This window comes from Pyrus communis, chromosome 14 (assembly GCF_041283825.1).
Source record: "Pyrus communis isolate YQ-2024b chromosome 14, ASM4128382v1, whole genome shotgun sequence".
Taxonomy (NCBI): Eukaryota; Viridiplantae; Streptophyta; class Magnoliopsida; order Rosales; family Rosaceae; genus Pyrus; species Pyrus communis.
In genome coordinates, this window is record NC_142578.1 from 3,458,395 (window position 1) to 3,478,524 (window position 20,130).

General features: G+C 40.3%; 5 protein-coding genes across 10 annotated transcripts; 4 read left to right on the top strand and 1 right to left on the bottom strand.

Moving 5' to 3' along the window:
* The first annotated feature begins 5,088 nt into the window (after nt 1–5,088).
* LOC137713808 (mogroside I-E synthase-like) lies at nt 5,089–12,438 on the top strand. Of its 3 annotated transcripts, XM_088684443.1 has the most exons (3): nt 5,089–5,331; nt 5,424–5,691; nt 11,603–12,438. In XM_088684443.1, exons 1-3 carry the CDS (start codon nt 5,246–5,248, stop codon nt 12,326–12,328), a joined length of 1,080 nt encoding a protein of 359 aa, XP_088540569.1. In that variant the 5' UTR covers nt 5,089–5,245; the 3' UTR covers nt 12,329–12,438. The 3 variants fall into 3 exon arrangements, with proteins under 3 accessions (XP_088540569.1, XP_068309025.2, XP_088540568.1); XM_068452924.2 differs by lacking the exons at nt 5,089–5,331; nt 5,424–5,691 and adding an exon at nt 10,234–11,010; XM_088684442.1 differs by lacking the exons at nt 5,089–5,331; nt 5,424–5,691 and adding an exon at nt 10,235–11,010 and having other exon boundaries at nt 11,621–12,438.
* On the top strand, nt 7,430–8,203 carry LOC148691090 (uncharacterized). The gene is made up of 2 exons (XM_088684444.1): nt 7,430–7,701; nt 7,765–8,203. Exons 1-2 carry the CDS (start codon nt 7,463–7,465, stop codon nt 8,168–8,170), a joined length of 645 nt encoding a protein of 214 aa, XP_088540570.1. The 5' UTR covers nt 7,430–7,462; the 3' UTR covers nt 8,171–8,203.
* Nucleotides 8,407–9,808, top strand: LOC137713726 (calmodulin-binding protein 60 A). The gene is made up of 2 exons (XM_068453069.2): nt 8,407–8,856; nt 8,955–9,808. Exons 1-2 carry the CDS (start codon nt 8,725–8,727, stop codon nt 9,564–9,566), a joined length of 744 nt encoding a protein of 247 aa, XP_068309170.1. The 5' UTR covers nt 8,407–8,724; the 3' UTR covers nt 9,567–9,808.
* Nucleotides 12,352–14,190, bottom strand: LOC137713603 (uncharacterized protein At5g50100, chloroplastic-like). Its single transcript, XM_088684445.1, has 6 exons — nt 14,009–14,190; nt 13,448–13,590; nt 13,155–13,286; nt 12,964–13,024; nt 12,826–12,872; nt 12,352–12,623 (listed from the first exon to the last, which is right to left on the bottom strand). Exons 1-6 carry the CDS (start codon nt 14,157–14,159, stop codon nt 12,579–12,581), a joined length of 579 nt encoding a protein of 192 aa, XP_088540571.1. The 5' UTR covers nt 14,160–14,190; the 3' UTR covers nt 12,352–12,578.
* Nucleotides 14,191–16,856: 2,666 nt separating this feature from the next.
* LOC137711927 (serine/threonine protein phosphatase 2A 55 kDa regulatory subunit B alpha isoform-like) lies at nt 16,857–18,855 on the top strand. Of its 4 annotated transcripts, XM_088683787.1 has the most exons (6): nt 16,857–16,946; nt 17,347–17,434; nt 17,608–17,715; nt 17,865–17,984; nt 18,301–18,492; nt 18,619–18,855. In XM_088683787.1, exons 4-6 carry the CDS (start codon nt 17,946–17,948, stop codon nt 18,712–18,714), a joined length of 327 nt encoding a protein of 108 aa, XP_088539913.1. In that variant the 5' UTR covers nt 16,857–16,946; nt 17,347–17,434; nt 17,608–17,715; nt 17,865–17,945; the 3' UTR covers nt 18,715–18,855. The 4 variants fall into 4 exon arrangements, with proteins under 4 accessions (XP_088539913.1, XP_068307183.1, XP_088539912.1 ...); XM_068451082.2 differs by lacking the exon at nt 16,857–16,946 and having other exon boundaries at nt 17,296–17,434; XM_088683786.1 differs by lacking the exons at nt 16,857–16,946; nt 17,347–17,434; nt 17,608–17,715 and having other exon boundaries at nt 17,722–17,984.
* The last annotated feature ends 1,275 nt before the right edge of the window (nt 18,856–20,130 follow it).

Consider the following 20,130-nt stretch of genomic DNA (forward strand, 5'->3'; position numbering starts at 1 on the left):
TGCTTCCAGAAGAGAATGCCATTTTGGAATAATTGTGTGTTCTATTCATCTCTCAAGGACGGATTTATAAGATGTTACAATCCTATAAATAAGGAAAGAAATAATTGACATAAAATCATTTTAAACGAAAAATCGCAAGATTACAGGAATATACACAAAAAGTCAACAGTCCCCCTCAAATTGGTGCATATATGTCACACATGCCCAACTTGTGTAAGAAACTTGAAAACTTATGACTTGAAACAGTTTTTGTGAGGATATCTGCCAACTGATCTTCCGTTCTTATATATTGCCAGTATCTCAATTATCTTCCCTTCCAATTTCCCTTTGATGAAGAACTGGTCAACTACAGGCAATATACTCAAGCTCTTTCTATCAAGGAGCATGGACTTGGGGATACCCTCTGGAAGTGCTGTTTTTTAACAGAGGGATGACTCAGAATAAATGATCCCACAAAGGAAGTTCTTCGGCCTCTAACTTCACTGCAGAAGATTCTTTCCACTAACTTCAGTGCATCCTCGTTGTCAACTCCATCATGTAACTTCATATCAAAACTCAAAACGGTAGTATTAGAATGTTCCATGCCGATATCCATGTCCGCCCCTTTCATCGCCATTTCAGATCTCAACTTGACTTCAGATTATGTCGACATGACTTCTGCATCTGGTATATGAACCGGATTTGAGAAGACCTATCCCAAGTCATCCATGTCAATTCCTTTTGTCACGTATACGATCACGCCATGAACCTTGTTTCTTTCAAAGTACCTACAGAAATGGCAACATCATTTCAACTAACTATAAAGACATAAGCCCAAACAAATATAAAGCTTTTTCACAAATACATTAATAAATTTCATTTCTTTAGGAAAGAAGAAAATATCAGAAAATTCAAAGCTTCAATAAATCTTATATGCAATCAAATTGGAGATATAAGCCATGAACATAATTAAGAGAAGCAAAGAAACTATCCCTACAACAACTTATGATCAATCCAGACAAAGAGCATGCACACCAAACAAATCAGAATCGTTTGGGAGAACATATCTCTATTTATTCTAATGCCAAAATAAACAAAACAATAGTGCTAAGGACAATGCATTGCTCATTTCATTCACTTGGAACATTCATTTTACCCAAGCATAATACCTAAGTATATGCTAATGCCACTGCCTTTGAATTGTAGGAAGCCATAACTCCTATACATCACTTATCAAAAGGACGTGCAAATGGAAAGTTAACGAAAACTATTATAGTTGTCATGCCCCGATCCCGACATATGTCCAGGATCGACGCATGTCGTCATCAAATAACCGTATATCTAACATACCCGCCTCCGGGATATGTACCAAGCACATCCCATGCCTCGAATTGTGTAGTAATTTTTCGTACACTTTATGACTGCATCTAACCTCTCGTTAGACTGCCTACGTACCCTCAATAGGGATCAAGTCATTCGTAGTTCGTCATTTCACTACACTTGAGCATCCATCATATAAATCGCTATGTCTCAACAATATATCACAATGCATACCATGCAATATGTCAAAGAACCAATGATGAAGCACAATATTCTTCTCAAGCCACATTGATCAACTAAAATAATAATAATAATAACATCCATTTCCAAAGTCATTATGCAACCCCGTCAATTAATCAATTCATGAATCAAAAATGCATGATCTTAGCATTTATTTATGTTAATCAATCAATGCGATAACGTATCATTTCACGAATTTAACTAAGGAACTCTATATAATTCCCTACTTGGATTATGAGTAATAAACATGGAAATTCTAATTTACATTCACAACATCTATTAGGGGTAATTCCCATTCACTCGAACCTAGGGCTCTAGACTAACCTTATGGAAATGAGCAAGAGCAACGATTCCGAACCACTTAACAGAATCCAACAATCTTGGGTTCCGGACCACTCAACGAAACTAAATTACCAAGCTGCTCTTCGTAATCTACCCAGACCTGTCATTGTACAATCATGCCTACATCAAGGAGATGGCACATTAGGCAAATTAGACACTTGGATAAGCTGCGAAGCTCGGGTGAGTGACAATAATACAAGTATATGATATTTAATTAAAACAAACCATCGATCACAATTTATAAACATCAAGTATAGAATCATGCTTTATGGAATCATAATCAAGTCGTTGAAAACTCCGTAGGAGTCACCCAGACATCCAACGATTTTTCTAATTCAAACCACAAGATTCTTAAAAATAATTGTTCATATGTACATTAAAAACTAGGGCTAGAAGGACGCAGTTCGGCCGAAGCCTACATAAGTAACCAAACAGAAAGTGGCCCCCTATCGCGGATTATCCAAGCAGAACCACCCCTGCAGCAACCACGTAGGCAGTAACCCCCTATAGCGGATTAACCAAGTAGAGTCACTCCTACGCATCTGTTAGGCAGTGATCACCTATCCTGGATTAACCAAACATGATCACCCCTATGTGTGTGTGTGTATGGTCATATCAAAGATGTAAGGATCGCCTATCGCGGATTAACCAAGCACAATCCATAGAAAATTGATCCCCTATTGCGGATTAACCAAGCACGACCACTAGTGACCCCCTATCGCGGATTAACCGAGCAGGGTCATAGGCAGTGATTACCCATCGCATATTAACCAAGCACGATCCATAAATAATATGGTCCCCTATCGCGGATTAACCAAGCAGGTGCACTAATGACCCCCCAATCGCAGATTAACCAAGCAGAGTCATAGTCCCTTACTAGCCCTCAATTTAACAAACATTTCAATATGCAATTCGAATCACTTTTTCACCAATATTACCAATCCATGAATCTAATCACATTTAATAAAAATAGATCGATGGCCAATTATAAAAAATCACATTTTAACAGAAAGCACATTTATAAAATCAAGTCATATCCACAAAGGATATTAATATAAAGAATCGGGTAATCACCATATCACATATATTAAAGTCACTCACTGAGATAAGCCCGCATAGCATCACTATGCCTCTATTAATACTAATTTTAGTTTTATAAATGATTTGAGAAATGTTGACCAAAAGTCAACTCTCGATCGACGGTGAGGCCCACAACCCTATGTAATTTGATCCGACAGATCCGCACATCGAATATCAGATTCGTAACTTCCTGAAATACACATTATACTTCTAGAACAACATACTAAAATTTCACCACGATCCGACGGTCGGATCTCCGCCAATTGCTAGAATTAGGTGGGGATTAACAATTTGTTTTGCAAACTTAGAAATCCAATTCGGGAAGATCCGTAAGTCGGATTCCCGATCCGTCAGTTCCTAATATCCTCAAAAATTATGTTCTATTTTGTATGAAAGTTTGGAGACTATCCAACAGTCGAATCGTCGATTCATATTTTGATCAAGTAATGTATCATAGTGAAATTAGGTTCAAACGATCAAACCACGTCATACGAATATCAAATAAAAATTCAGGACATCTAATTGAACTTAGAAGCACATCGTTGGCCCCCTCGGCACTTTATGGCTTCGACCTAGAAAAATGGGAAAACACGAATGGAAATCTAACACTACAGAGATGTAGGACTCGTCAAGAGTTTTCCATGGACACCAAGATCACCCAAAACAGAAGTCAGATGAAGGAGATATGGCCGGATCAAAAATGGTGGTTCACATGTCAAAAATGACCCATTTGGGGTCTCTCATTTCCCCTCCTTTCTCCCCCCTCTCTTTGGTCACTCCCGTCCTTTTCTCTCCCACAACCTCATCTTCTTCTCGCTCCCGCTGCCACCTGGCAGCATCCAGTCCCTCCTTTTCTTTTTTTCTTTTTTAAATACCAAAACGTCTCTACTTTATTCGTTATAGCTTCGTTTCACGAACGGTTTGTGTCTACGCGTTTGTGAGATCGAGCTCTATCCAAAGATATAAATTGTGACCTCAAAATGTCTACGAGTTTTAAATAAATAATTTCCAAACTTCTCTTTTCATAACTAGTTTAATAAAAAAATCTAAATTCAAACAAATTAAAATAAATTCTTGAAAAATAATATAAAATCTCAATAATACAAATACGTAGATTATAACAGCGAAATCTAGAAACGGAATTTCACAATAGTGGCACATGAAGACCAGAGGAAAAAAAGAAAAATTGAAAGATGCAATGAAACCAAAACCCCACAAAACAGAGACACATGGAGGATAGAAGAGCATAACCCAAACAAAAGAAAATGAGCATAAACATGTTCTTAAAGCAGCCAAACAAATGGGCATTTTTTTAGTTTTTTGGCGGAATTGCCATTGGTTTGGGGGGCTGGGTTTGTGCTTTGGACGGACTGTGCATTTTGCAGGCCTTCTTTGCAGGCCCGTTTCCGCCTCCAGCGCTTAGGCCCGCTTGAGTGTCGAAATGACGGTTTTACCCATCTGGCTTTGAATTCTACGATTCCAATGCTACCCCTCCCCAACTTTAGACTAAAGTAAGGTCATTTTCTTAAAATGTTTTATTGTACTTGAGCCGGATATTTTAGTCAACAATCAAACTAACAAAAGTATGACATAACAGTTAAAGTGAGTCACATAACATATTTGAAAAACTATTAAAAGTTATCTTTTCGAAGCAAATAGTTCACAACGCTCACTTTATAGATATTGTAAAAGCCAACCATGAATATCCAACAAATATACGTTTAAGGATAAATATTGTAATTAATTTTATGTTTAGTTAATTCCCGTTGGGCTTTGCTTTCATGTCTTAATTTAAGGGTTGAATATTTTCTTCCTAAAAAATGAATTGCAGGCTTGCAGCCCAACAAATGCATGTACAAGCTGGGAAACATCGAATGAAATCAATCGTGTTTAATTGCGGGAAATCAGTGGTTCAAAATTCACAATTGTTTTCTTTTTATCTAATAAATCCCAAAGGAAGGTCCGCTGGTTGTATCTAAGAATTTCTCTTGACGAATGGTCGAGGTGGGTACCCGTTTTAGACCGCTAGATCCATATGAACGGTTGTAAATTTAAAACAGGCTTACGCAGAAACGGGTACAAAAATACCAGCCCAGCCCATCCAAGTTAAAATACTAAAAAGCCCTCCCAGAACCCAAAGTCCTGTTTTTGAAAAATCTGAAAACAGAGAGCGCGGGGTGGCGCAGCTGTCAGCGGCGACCGTCATTCACGGCGCACGTTAGATGCCCCCGGCAAACTGTTGCAGCATTGGCTGAGTCAGTGAGTGAGCGAGTCAGTCGATTAGATGAGTTCGAAAGAGAAGTACAGAATCGAGCTTCGAACTGCGATTCGACAGCTGAGCGATCGCTGCCTCTACGCCGCTTCCAAATGGTACCTCCCAAAACCCTAAAACCCTAAATCCGCATTTCAAATTTCAATTTTTTACATCCAATTGATGCGTCGTCGTTTCAATAATTATGCAGGGCGGCAGAGCAGCTCGTCGGCATCATCGAGCAAGACCCGGTTAAGTTCACGCGTGCGAACACGAGATTCCAGCGCGGGAGCTCCAGCATCCGGCGCAGATTCCGCACCAACGACATCACCCCGACGTCGGCTGCCGGCGTGTCGTATGTGTCCACTCCGGTGATGGAGGAAGATGACATTGTGGACGGCATTTTGACTGCAGGGAGTACAGAAGAGCTGCTCATGTGCTTCGTGATCAGAACGGAAAGAAGTCGTGCTCTTTATCTGGTTTGTAACTTTCTCTGTTCTTTCACTCTCTGGAAATCAAAGTTTTAGTCTTTTGATTTTTCGGTGTGTATCGCCCATGAATTTGAATCTTCACAAGTTTGAAATTGTTGAGAATACGTAGTATATAGGTAATCTAACCAAGAACACCACCAACAATTATACTGGTTCGGCGTTAGCAAGCCTATGTCCAGTCGGAGAGGACGGAGTCTTCTAAGAGAGCACTGACGAGTGTGTATCACTCGAGAACCCTATGACCCAAATACACCCAAGCTCACTCGCTCACTAAATCAAATGAGAAACGAGAAATTTTGTTTTCTCCAATTCAAATAAGCTGTGCAACATCCACAATAACCTAAACAACACTCTCCGAGAAGTGTATCCATAAAGCCAAAGAAAAACTAGGCCGAGAACATCCCGTGAACAAGACTGACGTGGCACTTGAAAGCCACACAATGCTTTGTGCAAAACAAGCTTGTTAGTCAACAGGCTTTTGTTAAAAAATCCTTGATTTTTATGAACCTACTTATTCAGATTTTATAATTGTATATTTTTCTTTGTTTTTATTGCTTCATGAAGGCTGGAGAAAAGCGGAAAGAGGAAGAAATGATGGAACTTGAGGGGCCCCTAGGAAAGAGCGATGTTGTGAATGGTGAACTGGTTTCTCTCGAGAGGGAGTTATCAACCCTTCGCAAGAATCCCATATTGATCCTTCTGGACTCTACTTGTATGGCCTTGTGCTCAAAGACAAAGGCAGCAAGAGTCTTGCTCTTACAGTTCTTGTGGAGTCTGTTAATAGCTACCCTTGACACTGGAGTGCCTGGTCGGAGCTGCAGTCGTTGTGCACTACAGTTGATGTCTTGAATAGCCTTAAGCTCAATAACCATTGGATGAAGGACTTCTTTCTCGCCAGTGCTTATCAAGAACTCAGGAAGCACGGTGAAGGCGGGCGCAGTTGCCGTGAACCCTGAGTCGGAGATGCACCGCGAGGTCATTACCCAAGAATCACCGGTGAACGCGGGCGCCGTCGCCGTCAATATCCACGATCCGCACCCAGCGCCCCGTGAGCCCGCCCGTGAAATTTCCGCATTCTCCTGGATTGTCCAAAATTTGATGCAAGCATCCAGGTTCTTGGCAGGACTGATCGCATTTGTGGAAAGCTGGGAAGCCTTTCCACAACTCGCCGCCGCAAAGGCATTCTTGCTCCCTAAACTGGTGGCGGTTAAAACCATCGTGTACCTCTTGCTTCTTGTGTTAGGGGTATAGGTGAGTAAAGTACTTCATCCGTCTTCTCCTCAAGTATCCACCTTCTTGTCCATATAGGGTATCTAGGTGAAAGAAAATAAGGTAAAAAGTACTTCGTCCCTTCTTGTATACACAAGAAGGATACACCTGCTGGATATACAAGAAGGGACGAAGTACTTTTTACTTTCTTTTCTTTCACCTAGATACCCTATATGGACAAGAAGGTGGATACCTGAGGAGAAGACAGACGAAGTACTTTACTCACCTATACCCCTAACACAAGAAGCAAGAGGTCCACGATGGTTTTAACCGCCACCAGTTTAGGGAGCAAGAATGCCTTTGCGGTGGTGAGTTGTGGAAAGGCTTCCCAGCTTTCCACAAATGAGATCAGTCCTACCAAGAACCTGGATGCTTGCATCAAATTTTGGACAATCCAGGAGAATGCGGAAATTTCACGGGCAGGCTCACGGGGTGCGGATCGTGGATATTGACGGCGACGGCGCCCGCGTTCACTGGTGATTCTTGGGTAATGACCTCGCGGTGCATCTCCGACTCAGGGTTCACGGCAACTGCGCCCGCCTTCACCGGCGACTCTTGGCCGAGGTGCTTCTCCTCCGGCGATTCTTTGGCAACTGCGCCCACCTTCACCGGTGACTCTTGGCCGAGGTGCTTCTCCTCCGGCGATTCTTTGGTAATGACCTTGCGGTGCATCTTCGACTCAGGGTTCACGGCAACTGCGCCCGCCTTCACCGGCGACTCTTGGCCGAGGTGCTTCTCCTCCGGCGATTCTTTGGCAACTGCGCCCACCTTCACCGGTGACTCTTGGCCGAGGTGCTTCTCCTCCGGCGATTCTTTGGTAATGACCTTGCGGTGCATTTCCGACTCAGGGTTCACGGCAACTGCGCCCGCCTTCACCGGCGACTCTTGGCCGAGGTGCTTCTACTCCAGCGATTCTTTGGTAATGGCCTCGCGGTGCATCTCCGACTCATGGTTCACGGCCACTGCGCCCGCCTTCACAGGCGATTCTTGGTCGGTCGGCTCCGGCGATTCATTGGTAATGAGCTCGCGGTGCATCTCCGACTCAGGGTTCACGGTCCTCGGCAGAGCATGGGTCGGAGCGTCATTAACAACATTTTCCAACCAAGAACCTGTCGACGTCTCAACGGACTCCGGAAGGGAGGAGTCTATGGCAGGAAGCTTAATTTTTTATCGCGGAAATTGGTTGGAAGCTTTTTGAGAGTTACAAATTTTGATGGGGCCACTTACTCTATTTATACTACTGTCATCACGTGGACCTCCGCATGGGTCCCGAAAATATAAAATAACAAAAAAAAAAAAAAAAAAAAAAAAAACCCCAAAGTAAGGCCTAAACAGTAATTGTGCGTGTGCACAGTGACAAATTAGAAGAATTACTAGATTAATATAAATATGATATAATATACCTCCATTAAAGGAACGAATTTGGAGAGAAGAACACAAAAATATCACCCATGAAAAGAAGAGAGAGGGATGGAAAGAAACCTCTTCTTACAGGAGAGGTAGTTTTGAATCTTAAAGACGGAGTTGCACCTGTGGGTGAGATTTCTTTTACTGATAATTCAAGCTGGACAAGGAGCCGTAAGTTCAGGCTAGGAGCAAGAGTTTCAGATAACTTCGATGGAACTAGAATAAGAGAAGCAAGGACAGAATCCTTTATTGTCAGGGATCATCGGGGAGAATCTGAGTGCTTCTTATTTGGTTTATTTATAAGTAAATTGTCTCTAAGGTTATTGCTAGAGTACTGATACTAAGATGGAGTGTTCTTTCACTTTCCATTGTCAGGGTTGTGCTCTCTTAACCGTATTCAACATTGTAGGGCAAGCGATGGGACTTCTGTTGGAACATGAATATGTTTCTGTTAGTAAGCTGTCTGAAACACAAAAGGCATGCTACCTATCACCTCAGTCCACTCGCTTTTATCTTTTTTCTGTTGTATTTTCTTAAGTCATGTCTAATATCATATGGTCAAATATTGTTTTTAGGCTGATGGCCACCACCTGGTCATTTCTGCATTTGACCACTGGGAAGAAGTAGTCCTGTTTGAAGATGAAGCCTCTCTTATAGCTGCATCTTCCAACTTCACTAATGTTCTTCACACATCGAGCTCACCAAGGGCAGAGGATCTTGACGGAAGCAAGTTTTTGGCTTCACAAAAGATTGGTGGATTTGATTATGCACAGCCATCTGCCTCTTCTCCAGATATCATCTCATCCATCTATTCCGTGGGTAGCACCAGTGGCTTGGATGATTATGCCTTGCACAACATTGACGGCTTCGGTCTTAGATATGATCAGCCTCTGAGTTTCCCAGGTCAAGTCACCAACTCCCTGATCTTTGACACCGACCCCATGGCTCATGCTTTATTTGTTGAGGATCATCTGCAGTTTTCCGATGCTGATCTTCAGTCCCAGAACATGAGTTCAGAACCACAAGATCTACATAGCGCTGTGGATCGCTTCTTGCCGAGTTCAGCTGTTGCCATATCTGATAAGGCTCTGAGGGGATGGACAAAGCTATTCAGTGTGCTGCAGTGGTTCTCAATATGGAGGATCGTGGCTTTGAAACGAAGAGTTCAAGATATTCAGAGATACTAGTAATCACGTGTGAAAAGATTGTTTGGTTACAGTTGCAAATACCGTTTAGCGCTGCCCGTATAGTAACTTACGTGTGCAGGTAGAGTGAGATCTCTTGCAGGTTTTGTTAGATGTAAATATATCTGGTAGTTTTTTTTTACTAGTTTCTTAGTTCTGAGTGGCCAGAGAAATAAACTCTCAATCAAGTTGTTAGCTTGTATCTATGTAGGTTTGTTCAATAAAGGTATCCTTTTCCTAGCTTATTAACAGTGTTCCGTAGAAAAAAGGGCTTCTAGATTCTGAAATGTGCTTCTAATAGAAGCGCTGAAGTGCTTCTTACATAAGTGGAAGCAACCCCAAATCGGTGCAAAATAATCTGTCATTCATCTTTACTTGCCTGGAGCGAGGGAAGTCATGATTCGTGTAAGGAATAAAAACAATGGATTGGGATCAACCATAGCTTCTCCTATTTGATTTGATTCCTAATTATATTCATGTATTTGATTACGGAAATTAACGTGGAGCTTGCGTTATTGTTTATCCCACGAACACATAGAATGTCCGGAATCGAAATAATTACAATACCCACGTTCTAATGATCGAAGTGACGTCAAGAATCAGAGTGACTACAGTGCAAAGTGCAAACAACAGAAGCAACTAACAGTCTTAACATGCCCAATAATTTCAACTGGGGAACCGTTTTTCCAACTCTCAGCCACCATTTTCCATGGAAACTTGGTAAAGTAAACCTCAAACTTTACCTATAAATATTTCCTCCATTGATCACCAAAACCAAACCCAAAAAATGGAGAACCCAAAAGGGCAAGTAATTGTGGTCGCATATCCAGCTCAAGGCCACATAAACCCACTCCTCCAATTTGCCAAACGCTTAGCCTCCAAAGGCCTAAAAACCACCCTAGCCACCACCCCTTACACCATCAAATCCATCTATGCACCCACCGTACGAATCGAACCCATCTCCGACGGCTACAATCAAAGCGGATTCAACCAAGCACCAAGCCTAGCAGCCTACCTAGACTCATTCAAAACGGTTGGCTCGAAAACCCTAGCAGAGCTCATACTGAAGCTCAATGCCTCAGCAGGCTCACCACCTGTCAGTTGTATTGTGTATGATTCGCTGTTTCCATGGGCACTTGATGTGGCCAAGGAGTTTAAAATCTACGGAGCTGTATTTTTAACCGTCTCAGCCTCTGTCTCCTCCATGTTCTGGTGTGTCGTAAATCGCGGTCTGTCGTTGCTTACGTTGCAAGAAACTGATGACGATCGGGGTTTGGTGAATATGCCTGGCCTTCCTCCACTTGCTCCTTCTGAGCTGCCATTTCTTCTTTCACAGCCTGAGAGTGAGACTCACTCTCCTTATATTGCTCTGATCCTGGAGAAGACTAGCAAGCTGGAGGAAAATGATTGGGTCTTCTGTAGTTCTTTCCAAGAGTTGGAAACTGAGGTAATTGAGTTAATATTCTCCCAGATCTTGATATTATTTAGCTGAAAATAAAGGTTTTTTTTTTTTTTTTTTTGTTTTCAAGTAGTGAAATTAGTGACATGGGATTTTGGTATTATCTGCTAAAATTGAACTAGAATTTAGAAAAACAAAATAAAGAAGAATCAGACTGGTGGAAACTGAATATTTATGAAGAAATATGCACAAATAGTAACGATGACAAAGTTTTTGTAGAACTTTCGTTTTCCCCTTCTGCACTTCTTCCCTTTGATTTATTCAGTTCAAAAGTCAGAGGGAGGAGAGCATGGAAATGATAGGGAAGTTCGATCACTGCCCAACAATAAATCCGTATATAAACCAAGGTTTAGTGCATCTGATTGTTTTGTTGCGTTTGTGAAATTCCCTGCATATCACAGAAGTTGAGTATTATTGCTTATTAGATGAGGATATAAAATTCAATTGAGTTTGGTTCGATTGACAAAAGAGGCAAGGATCAATGTCATCAGTGTTTTACTTATCCAATTTGTAAATCAATTGCAAAATTCTAATTAATTGTTCTTATTTCAATTAATTAATTAATATACTTGTGGAAAAGCTGTTGAATGAAATGCAGGGTCTATGGCCCCTGGTGATGGTGGGGCTCATGGTGCCATCGGCCTACCTGGATCAACAAATGGAAGGAGACGTAGCTTATGGAGCAAGTCTCTGGGAGCCAAAAGCGGACCAGTGCATGAAATGGCTGGAGGAAAAAGCACTTAAAAGTGTGATTTATGTCTCATTTGGAAGCATGGCAGAGATTGCAGCTAAACAGGTTGAAGAAATTGCATGGGGATTGAAAGCAAGTGGTCTGAATTTCCTGTGGGTTGTGAAAGATCCTGAAGAAAAATTGCCAGATGAGTTTTTGGAGTCAGTAGGTCAAGCTGGATTGGTCGTGCCATGGTGCAACCAACTGGAGGTTCTAGGACACCGATCGGTGGGTTGTTTCGTGACGCATGGAGGATGGAATTCGACATTGGAAGGGCTGAGCCTAGGCGTACCGATGGTGGTGATGCCGCAGTGGAGTGACCAGCCGACTAATGCCAAATTCTTGGAGTTGTGGGGGGTTGGAGTGAGAGTTAAGAAAAATGAAGAGGGGATCGTGAGTAGGGAAGAGATAGAGATGTGTGTGAGGGAAGTCATGGGAGGAGAGAGAAGTGGGGAGATCAAAAGGAATGCCTTGAAGTGGAGAGAGGCTGCAAAGAGATCTGTTAGTGTAGGGGGCAACTCAGATGACAACATCAATGAATTTGTAGCCAAGCTTTCAATGCCGAAAGAAGGCTAATTAAGCAACAATAAACTCAAGCATTGTAGAAACTCAGCGTATCGACATTTTACATTCATCATCATTGTTTACATATAACTATGAAAGAATGTACGAGTGTGAAATTTATACATCTGTTCACCTTTATATAGCATACGAGTCTTAGATGTTAGCTAAAAGAGGAAAAAAAACCCTTGGTATATGATATAGGCTCGTATAACGCCAAAAGTTTGGAGGACAATGGAACCTTTAAAATCCGGACTGGTACCAGTTACTCTGGGAGTTTACAATCTTTTGGATCTTTACATACTTCTCCCTGCATCAGAAAACAGATAACAAGATGCTTATTAGCACCAAATTGTTCAAATATTTCTCTGTCTTAAGCATTTTTGTATGAAATTCAGTCAGCAGACCTGTTTGATGTCTAACATAAGCAAATGGTTCAAGTCCCATTCAGATTCAATTAGAGGCATTGAACGGTAGTAGAAATGAAATCCATGCGATCAAATGGTGCTTACCTTGTTCTTCTTTCGCAACTCCAAAACCTCTTCTAGAGGTGGCCGGCCTAAAACAAAAACAGGATATCGGCATCATATAACATAAGTTCATATTACTCATAATATATATGAGGCAGCAGTGTTAACAAATTAGCATACCTGTGATTTGAAGACGATATTTAGCCCAAACGCCATATACAGCACCTGCTATTGTTGCAATCTGTGCATAAAGTGCTTTCCCATTAGTCCTCCAGATAAAACAAGACAAACTTTGTAGACCATTCAGTTTACAAGATGGAAATTGATGAATATCGATGCAGGTAACATAAGAATTGAAAGAGGAGTCTCACAGGCTCGTATTTAGTTATGGCATATACCCATCCGAGCCCCACCTGATTCTCCTCCGGGGAGTAATCATCTGAACTTATGTCAACAAACTTGATAGTACCATAACGCTTATTTCTCTCTCGCAGCATGTCCACCTGCCAATGTAACGAAAACTTCAATACACCCGAATCCATCAAGAACAAAAAGAATCCGTAGCTTCACTCTCACGAAACTCATCAAACAAACGCTAATTACATTAAAATCAGCAAAATAACAACAGGAATATCCAGATAGACGTTTGAAGGTACGGATAGACCTCTCGCATGCATAAAGGGCAATCCCCATCAAGGAGCATTTTAATCTTCCAATTCTGAGGTGTTTGTTCTTGACCATTTTTTGTATTTGGAGTCATGGGGTCTGCAGCTGCCCCGCTAATAGCCCTTGTTGAAGACTTAAACCCTACAGATAGATACATACATATGCATCATATAAAGCAACCAACAATAATAGACTAAACCCGATAACCCTCAGACATTGTTCGGCAAGAATCACAGTCTGACACATATGCATAAACAACTCAAACAAATACAGATAATGAAAATTTATACGCACATATCTTGACGAAAAAGTAGGAATTAAATGAGAATGACATAGGGTTGTGTATTTATGTGAGCATATATAATGATTAATTAGTTACCACTGAAATGGATACATCATAAACTAATTGGCAACGATAAAAAAAAGTTAAAAAAATACGCACAAATAAAACTGGTCACAAACTTTAAATCAATAGCATAACTAGTAAGACGCTAAACAGATAATATGGAGCACCATCCAGCTTAGTGTCTGTTTCGTGTCCTCGAGTTTGGTAACAAACCATGTTGGTGAATAGGAGCTGAGATGAATCTTTGGGGATGATGAATCTGATGAACTTTGAGTTGTTGGAGAGAGAGAGGAATTGATGAGAGAGAAGGGTTTCTTTGTCTCCCTCCAATTTTACATGCGGAAGCAGCTGCTTTCATTGCCATTGCTTCTTCTTCTTCTTTCTGTAACCAAATCCAGAGATGTACCGCTAGATTGTAAAACTAGTGTCTCCAACCAATGACTAATATTTAATCATGCATAATTATAATGTGATGATAGCATTACCCCACGAGTCATCAGCAACACTAATTTTGTCAAGAGATTTTTTAATGTGTCGGAATGCGGACTGTTACCCTACGAGTTATTATATAAGTGGCTAGACAGTTGAAAAATAAATTCTTTATTTATTTATATAATGATATGTGATGTACCACCATGTGTTCCGATCCCATTAATAAATAGGCGGTGATTTTTTTATCTAAAACGCAGAGATAGACCAAGCCTAGATTGAGGAGACGTCCAAAGAATGTCAACCGTGGCATTATATTGAATGGTGATGTCTCCAAGGAGGACTATATACATATATATATATATATATATATATATATATATAATATGTAGATATATTTGTTCTTGGCTTTGTGTTTTCAGTAATGATACAATGTGCATGCATATCTCCACCGACCACCAATTTGCTACCAAACACTGAACCATCCAAGTAGCTACTTCAAATTGACATGCACCCTCTAGCTAGTTAAGCCTCTTCCCAATCCACTTAAGCTTAATTAGCACAGCAGTAAGTGCAGTGTTAGTTGTTACTTACAAGTAACTTAATCCTAATTACATTCCGAGGATGAAACTAAGATGAGAAATGAGAATTGAGGTGGTTTGAAGAATTGAGGTAGGTGGGTACATTGTGGTCCGTACCTAGTTAGTTACACATATCTTAAGCGTTCATTTGGTGAGTTGGATGAGATTGGGTTTTAAGAATACAATTGTATTATCATGAACATGTAAGGCAAGACTTGTAACTCATGTATAAGAACATGTTAGATAACTCACGTATAAGAACATGTTAGATAACTCACTCTATTGTGAATTCATAACCCATCATTTTTAGTTCTGTCTAGCTCATATTTTGACGCAACAAACAAATGACTGGATTCAAGTCCATTATAATTGCTTACAATCCATCTCAGCCCATCAAATAGCCCCTAAATGAGTTACAAATTGACTCATTACACACAAGACTTCCATACTTAATTGTGAGACTAATAATATCGAACGTAGTGCTTCCAACGTATAGAAAAAATGAACTTCGTATTATAATGTGAATAGTCAATACTATGTCATGTTGTCTAACGTTGAGCATATGGCAACGGCCGAGAGGCAACAATGTCGTTTTCTAAGCAAGTCAAGAAATAAATATATTGAGCTTGTATGTGAACATATGGTGCCTGTCTTGTTAAGGTTTATCTAGACCCAACGCATCTAATAAATGAATAGCCCCATGTATACACGTCGCACAAGAAAAAAAATATATAAATGAGATCAATTAGTTCTCTCGAGCTACTCGATCTGATTCTTGATTTTTTCGAGTATTGTATTACGAATTTAAAGTTGAAACACACACTTAATCTGTTCGTTTTTAGTTCTTTTGTTGCTAGATACATAAGAAAGGAATTTGAATGAATTCGATATCCATGTGTTAATGAACACAAGTGTATAAAAAAGAAGAATAATTTAGTTTTCATCTTATGTAAGTAAGAGGAATGTTAAAGAGACTCTCACAAAAGTGGAATTCTTCGTGGACTCTCCACCATTTCATGTTTTTTTTTTTACAATATTTTATAATGTTGACACATAAATTATCCCAAAAGCATAAAATAATAGAAAATCCATAAAAAGTCTCACTTTACTATTCTCCTTATCAAAATGTGATTAAAAGTCCAAGTCATTGCCATGGGAGGAGTATATTTGTGAAGGTTGACCATAGCTCTTTAAATAAATCAAAAGCTTCAAATCCTCGTCAACCACTCCAAAGTACTGTTGTTATTCTTTCACCTCTGATCAGTTTTGACTAATGGAGAATGGCGACACCGCAGTACTCATAGACGATCTAACTTCAGGATATTTTATGCATATATATATATATATATTTATGCATATATATATATATATATCTATATAGGAAGCCTTTAGAGTATCTCCAGCGTGTGCTAGAGCCCGAGGGACAGGTCTGCGAACAGTGGCAGAGAGCCTGAGCAAGCAAGCCCAGCGTGTGCTGGCGAGGGAGCCCGAGTAGGCCCGAGTTGCCAGCCCGAGAGCCTAAAGGCAACGTGACGCAAGGTTGATGTTTGGCCGACGTCGGCCATCATCTCCTCTGCATTTCTGGGCCTCAATCTTACAACTACTCGACCTCTGTCGTCCTTGGAAGCTGGGGAGATGATCCTCTCCGGACCCAAACCCACTAGAGCATCTGGATCCGTCTTCTTTAAAGACTAACTTGGCATCGTGGGCTTTCTCGGAGTCGGTGTCGTGCTTTCCTGAAGCCGGCATAGTGACTTCCTCGAAGATGGTTGTTGGAGAAGATGCAAAAAATGCATAATTGAAGAAGAAGTTTTCCGATAAACAAACAAAGAAGGAAGAAGGAAATGAAGAAGAATTGAAGAAGAAGTAGAACCAAATCTGCAGAGAAGAAGGAAGAATGAGGAGGATGCGGAGATAAATTAATAATATAATATTAATTATAAATAAATAAAATACTAATATTTTATTGTTTATTGTTAGGACTATTCAGTGTAAGGGTGGAGAGATGTAAAAGACAGTTACTGTTATTAAGAGCAGTTACTGTTCACTAAGTGGATTAAATAGTCTGAGAGAGCCCTTGCAACGGTGGAGTTGCTCCTAAGGGGATGGATCCCCATTTTTCAAAAAAAATAGGGGCACTGGTTATACTCTCTCTCTCTCTCTCTCTCTGTATATATGTATGTGTATGTATGTATGTATGTATGTTGTGTTTTTGATTGAAATATTCAGTTTTTCTGCTTGCTTATATGCTGTGTTTGGTTACTGAGAAAGTTCGGGAAAATGGAGATCAATTGCGATAATTTTACTTTGTTGCTTCTTTTGAGCTGGGAAGATGTATAAATTACTTTTAAAATATGGTTTTAGTATGTTGATTTCTTGGTTTAAATGGGAATGTAGATTTCGGTTTTAATTTTCCAAAGATTCATTCTTTTCGGAACCAGATGAAGAACTTGGGTTCATTTTGTTTCAAATATATTTTTGTTGCGTTGATTACATAGAGAAGTAAAGAAATGAACTCAGAAGTGATGCTTTTTCATGTAGGTGATATGACATTCGCAATTGGATTCGACAGGAGTGGTGATTTCCTTGCCATTGGAGATTGATATTCGAGAGGAAGGATGGGAAACATGTGAGAACTGCCAACACGCTTTTATATCGTTCAGGAAATTTTAAATGGATATTTTTCAAATATGAAAACTTTTGAATTCACTTCGGGCTATCTTCCTTGTTAGGCTGGCATCTAATGTTGGATGAAATTGGGTTTACCTTCTTTTTACCGTTAATTGTTAATTGGCTTCATAGACTTTAAATCAGCAACATTCTCGACATGAATTGGAGCAGTTGGATTTCACGTCCACCCAGCATCCTGAATTTCAGTTTAAGACTGAGTTTCAGAGTCGTGAACCTGAGGTATGTTTTAAAATCTTGTATTTAATGATGTACCATGTATGATACGTGCGGATACTAAATTGGGTAATACCGGTGCATGTGTCTTCTTCTGTCACTTGTATTTGTGCAATGGGGATGATTACGTTATCGTGCTATTACGTTTTACTCAGTTTGACTACTTAAAGAGTGGGGAGATTGAAGAGAAGGTCAACAAAGTAAGATGGTGTGCAACATCTAGTGGATCCCAGTTCATGCTTTCAACAAATGACAAGACGATAAAACTGTGGAAGGTATGAACTTTTCTAATTAAATCAATTTTACTTAAAGTGGTGGACACTTTCTGCTAGCCAATGGAGTTGTGTTCTTGAAGGAAAAGATGCATCAGAAAACTAAAAATCAGAGAAAATAATGTGCCAGGTGATCATACATGACAAAACAACAGTGAAGAAACAAAGATAGAGCAGTTTGTGTTGAAAAGAATGCCACTTTACGTGTTTTATCGTCCAACAAAAAGAAATTATCACAACCGAATTAGAGGAATATCACAGCTCTTTTAATATTGCTTGTCCACTTTTGACTTGTTCGTTTTCTTGTTTCTGGGAACAGGTTAAGGAATCGAAGGGGAAGAAAGTAAAAGAAATGAACCCTTATCCGCTGGCATGTTCGGATAATCTGCTTCTGGCGGAAAGGAGTTTCATCGGCAGAGAAGATAAACCACCTTTTCCTAATGGCTGTCGTCAGGAATGGATAGAGAAGATGGCTAAAAACATGTCATCTTCTGAAGACATGCATACGAAGGTTAATACCCGTGCGTTTTAGTAAAGTTTGTTTTTATCTGTTGGCATAGCTCTTGTGTTGTAACTTGTTAGAATCAGTTTTGCAGAGTGTTCAAATTTACTATTTATAACTTGTTTATGTGACTAGGTTGCTGACATTGAAGACATTGCTCATACAAGATGCCGAAAGGTGTATGCCCACGCTCATGATTTTAATATTAACTCCATCTCAAATAATAGGTAAAGTTTGTGGATAGCTTTATTTCAAAATCAGTATCCTGTCTAGCTAAAAATTTCCCCTGCCAGAAAATTAGGATATTCAGAAGCCACTCTGTTCATCCACCATGCAGATGCACCTTCGTGTATTTTTTTCCTTATGTGGTTGTCCTTGTTGCTTCTATAAATTGCCGAAATAACATGGGTTTTATAAAGTAGATAGTTTTAAACTTATAAATGTAGCATCTAAGAGATAATCTGCTTTAAACCCTTGTACAGTGAATAATCTTATAAGATTATCTAAGAGATAATCTTATATTTTAAAAGGAATAAGAATTATTGGAACCAAGGTTCCACCACCTCCTCCTCCTCCTCCAAGACAACAACCTCCAGTTCCTGGACCCACCCTTATTCCAAATTTACATCCTGATGTATTGCCCCCAGGTATCTCACATTTTCCTCCACCCCCACCTCCACCAGATATGCGGCCACCATTGTCCACTCCTGGACTTCCCACTCGACCAGGTCCCCCGGGAATGATGGTCCCAATGATCCCCAGGCCCCCATACGGTCCTCCCCCTGGACCTCCCCCAATGATGAGACCACCACTTCCACCTGGGCCCCCCTCCTACTTATCAAGAAGATGATTATGCTGCTCGAGTGGCTGCCCATCAGAAGCCTTCATATGTTAAATCTGCAGCATCTACTGTTGTTAAGAGGCCTCTGGCTCAGCACACTCCAGAACTTACGTCCATGGTGAGTTTATTCTCTTTCGCTGTCAGTAAGATGCAACGCAAGTCTCTATTGCTTTGCATGTTTTTACAAGTAACACCTAACTTGATAAGCAATGTAGTGTCTAATTTCTGCTTTAAAATTTTAACCTTTTAAAGGAAGATTATTGGAGTGGTGAGATGGCCGTGGTGGGTTAGAGGTTTATTGTTGTTATAATTAGAGGTGGTAAGTTTAAACTTCTATCAAATTTTATAGACAAGCTTCGTCAGTGCCAACAAAATCGGTAGATTTATGAGACATTGGTATTGGGTTAGCACTTGTTTCATGTTATCTAATAATTTTGTTTCTATAATATTGCAAGATGCCAATTTCCTTCCATGACCCCAGCCTGTTTCTTGGTTCTGGATTTAGGTTCCTGCATCTGTTCGGGTAAGGAGAGAGATGGCCGCCCCAAAAGCAAAAGCAAAACCTTCACTCCCAACCACAGCAGCACCTACCCAGTCAGCAACTCCTCCTGTTAAACCAGAGTCAGCAAACTCGTCGTCAGCACCAAAAGGCAAGAGCTTAGATGACTCTTATATGGCTTTCCTGGAGGACATGAAGGTGCTCGGAGCACTTGAAGGTAGACATCCAGCTGGTTAGTCAGCACCAAGATAGAAACGAAGAAAGAGAAAGAACATCGAAAAAGGATGGCATGCGTGTAGCCAAAGGA

Bases quoted from the DNA above. Each gene is read 5' to 3' on its own strand.
- LOC137711927 (XM_088683786.1), top strand. From the start codon at position 17,754: ATGATACGTGCGGATACTAAATTGGGTAATACCGGTGCATGTGTCTTC. The intron at 17,985-18,300 runs GTATGAACTTTT...TTCTGGGAACAG, and splicing joins AGACGATAAAACTGTGGAAG to GTTAAGGAATCGAAGGGGAA. The intron at 18,493-18,618 runs GTTAATACCCGT...TTATGTGACTAG, and splicing joins CTGAAGACATGCATACGAAG to GTTGCTGACATTGAAGACAT.
- LOC137713603 (XM_088684445.1), bottom strand. From the start codon at position 14,159: ATGGCAATGAAAGCAGCTGCTTCCGCATGTAAAATTGGAGGGAGACAA. The intron at 13,287-13,447 runs GTCTATCCGTAC...TTACATTGGCAG, and splicing joins GCCCTTTATGCATGCGAGAG to GTGGACATGCTGCGAGAGAG. The intron at 13,025-13,154 runs GTGAGACTCCTC...CTTTATGCACAG, and splicing joins CCATAACTAAATACGAGCCT to ATTGCAACAATAGCAGGTGC.
- LOC137713726 (XM_068453069.2), top strand. From the start codon at position 8,725: ATGGAGTGTTCTTTCACTTTCCATTGTCAGGGTTGTGCTCTCTTAACC. The intron at 8,857-8,954 runs GCATGCTACCTA...TATTGTTTTTAG, and splicing joins AGCTGTCTGAAACACAAAAG to GCTGATGGCCACCACCTGGT.
- LOC137713808 (XM_068452924.2), top strand. From the start codon at position 10,351: ATGGAGAACCCAAAAGGGCAAGTAATTGTGGTCGCATATCCAGCTCAA. The intron at 11,011-11,602 runs GTAATTGAGTTA...CTTGTGGAAAAG, and splicing joins TCCAAGAGTTGGAAACTGAG to CTGTTGAATGAAATGCAGGG.
- LOC148691090 (XM_088684444.1), top strand. From the start codon at position 7,463: ATGACCTCGCGGTGCATCTCCGACTCAGGGTTCACGGCAACTGCGCCC. The intron at 7,702-7,764 runs GTGCTTCTCCTC...CTCTTGGCCGAG, and splicing joins ACCGGCGACTCTTGGCCGAG to GTGCTTCTCCTCCGGCGATT.